Below are 2,929 nucleotides of genomic sequence, written 5' to 3'. Positions count from 1 at the left end.
CACCAAAAGTAGAGTCTCATATGCACCGAAAGTTGTTTCACAAAACACATAAATCAGAACAATAAATTACCTATTTGTATTGTCAGTGGTATCGAATGAAATAACATCTTCAAAATACTCATAGGCAACTATGCTTCTTGCGTTAGCCCAAAAAATGATTTTGATTGAGTGATCAAATTTAAGTTCAAGCTCGAAAAAAAAAATTCTGATTCTTCTCTTTCATTCTTAATAAGTATTTTTCAAATTCTTTGGCATGGTCTAGTTCGAAAATATTACCGACTTCCCTCATAATGTAATTTCTCACATCTTTTTTAATAAAACTTAATTTACGAAAACACCCTGCTGTGTCACAAATGATTGATATATTTTGGTTGGTCTAATTCCAACTTCATCATTATTCTCAATCGTACGGCGTACAAACATGATTAACAACCTGTGTTGTTTAAGCATCTCTGCTTGATTTGGACAATACGGATGTGAATGATACAAAACAACTTTTGAAATAATCTAAACACCAACGTCCTTCAATATATGTATATAAATTCTTATAGGATAATTTAATCCAGCTAAGGAATTTATCTTCTGAGTTGGAAATATGTTTGATTTCCATTTACCCTCTATGCTACATGTAATCAATTGGTTCTTAATTTTATTTTTCTTCTTATTTGTGTTATAAATTTTCGTAGAAAAACCTGCAAGTTTAGAATAATCTTTATAGAGTTTTTCAACTTTTCAAGTGCATTAAAAATCACCCCAACTTTTGGCACAAACTACCCATCAACATCACAAAGAAACTAAAAAAAACCAAAAAAAAGTTTCAGATTAAACCAAAATGTCTTTCCAAATGCACCGAAATTAGAAATGAAGTAGATTCAGCGAAATAACAATTCAAAACTCCTACATTATATTTAAATTCAAACGTCCAAGCATGAATACCAATTTTTACAAACAAAAATGAAATTATTCAACTACAGGAGCATCAACTACTAATGAAGAACATTAACTAAGATCGAACCAAACCTCATCCACTTAATTCGTTTCAAAAAAATAATCCAATTCGCCATGGTTCAACTGACAGTTTGAACTTGTATTATTCATTGTCTTCAAAAACAAAATATCTGTTTAAATTTGATTTCACTGCTTGATTTAAAAAAAAAACTGTTCCAAATCTTCAAATCAGATCAAAGAGCATTGATCATGAATAAAAAAAACACAAAAAATGAAAAGAATGCAGAAAAGAAAGAAAACGCAGAAAAAGAATAGAACACAAAAAATGCTTAGAAAAAAACCGAAATTCGCATAAAAAAGAGCTATATATAATGTCGTGATCTCTCAAAAGTTAGTTAGAGATAATGACACATGTAGCTGAATTAAGTTAGAATAACTTAGTTAAATTTAGTTGATTAAATAACTTGGATGCAGAACTTTATTATAATTAATAAATACGAACAAAAGGAAAAAAAATTATAACTCCGTTTGACTTCTAAATTTTGACCCCAAAACATTATTGGTAAATGGTAACAAATTCAATTGATGTTACAACTTACAACTCAGAAAAAATTGCATATTATGTTCACGTAATAACAATGCCAGTTTTCAACACACGGTGATTAACGGCGGTAACAATAATTATTAATTCTATTTACTAATGCTAGCTTCAATTTTCTAAAGGCCAACACCAATAAAATATAAATCGGAACAAATTAAAGAGGTTTCCAAAATAATAGAAACAATTTCGTTAGAAAATAATATTTTAATAAATAATCAGGGGGCGTGCAATCCCCATACCAATTACCGTTAAAAGGTATTTCTTCTTCTTCGCTTTGCTTTGCTTTGCTTTAGGCTTTCCTCAGATTCGTTCCAATGGCGGCCATAACCCGCCTCGTGAAGCGCGCCTCCCCTTCCCTCTTCGTCTCTTCCACCGCGGCAAGAAGGCTCTTCTGTTCCGAATCCAGCTCCCACGCGCCGCCGCAGGATGACTTCCACGCCCCGCAGCGCAAGGATCCGAAGGACAGGAATGTGCAGTGGGTGTTCCTTGGGTGCCCCGGCGTCGGAAAGGGCACCTACGCCAGCCGCCTCTGCAACCTCATCGGCGTCCCTCACATCGCCACCGGCGATCTCGTCCGCCACGAGCTCGCCTCCAAAGGCCCCCTTTCCTCTCAGGTTCCCTAAACCCTTCTTTTTACTTTTTAACCTCTTCCTAATATTTTAAATTTGACGGAAAAATTGACCTTTATGTTACATGATTTTGGTTGAGTTGAAATTTTGAAGTGTTAATGGCGTAGTGTTATCAATTTTATACTTGTGATGTCGCATATCTGGATAGTATTCCTTGTGAAGTGATATTAAAAATGTGTACCTTCTGTGTCTGATAAGCTGTATGGATAGATGTAGTGATGCAATCGTATGATCCTGTAGTACAGGATTGTTATTATGGGGTTGACATCTGTGTAGGAAAGAAGAAAAAAAACATTGATTTTGAGAGCTTGAATCTATAGACTTTTGTTGGACGTAGCTTTAGCTGGAACTGGATCTTAATTCTTAATCTGGTTGTTGGAGTTGAAAATTCTCAAACTCTTCTGATTGTAGATAATCTTAAGGGTGATTATTTGTGCCATAATTTGCCACTTATCGTTGATGTTTTTTATTTTTTATTTTTTTTCATGATAATCTGTGCAGTATCCATCTAAATTTGGATTTGGCCGTCCTCGGTTACTTAAACAATTTAATTATTGAGGTTCTCGCGTTCTCTTTTTCTACAAGTGTAGCATATTCTGTTCTTTTGATTGCATGTGGAATTTATTTTACTGGGTTTATATGGGGATTTTTCGAAGGTTGAATTTCGGGGAGTTTCAACATTTCGCTGAACCAAATTATTGATGTCTTGATTGTCTGTTTAAAAAAAAAAAGAAAAAAAAAAAAAACACAT

At 33.8% G+C, this 2,929-nt stretch overlaps 1 protein-coding gene across 1 annotated transcript in view; it reads left to right on the top strand.

Annotated features, from left to right (window-relative positions):
* The first annotated feature begins 1,768 nt into the window (after positions 1-1,768).
* The window catches only part of LOC107493416 (adenylate kinase 1, chloroplastic), a 4,007-nt gene continuing 2,846 nt past the window's right edge, over positions 1,769-2,929 (top strand). The window contains exon 1 of the mRNA XM_016114517.3: positions 1,769-2,163. Coding sequence (XP_015970003.1) covers positions 1,864-2,163 — 300 coding nt within the window. The 5' untranslated portion in view covers positions 1,769-1,863. The remainder of the gene's footprint in view (positions 2,164-2,929) is intronic.

This window comes from Arachis duranensis, chromosome 6, assembly GCF_000817695.3.
Source record: "Arachis duranensis cultivar V14167 chromosome 6, aradu.V14167.gnm2.J7QH, whole genome shotgun sequence".
Classification (NCBI taxonomy): domain Eukaryota; kingdom Viridiplantae; phylum Streptophyta; class Magnoliopsida; order Fabales; family Fabaceae; genus Arachis; species Arachis duranensis.
This window is presented reverse-complemented; position numbering and strand designations above follow the sequence as displayed.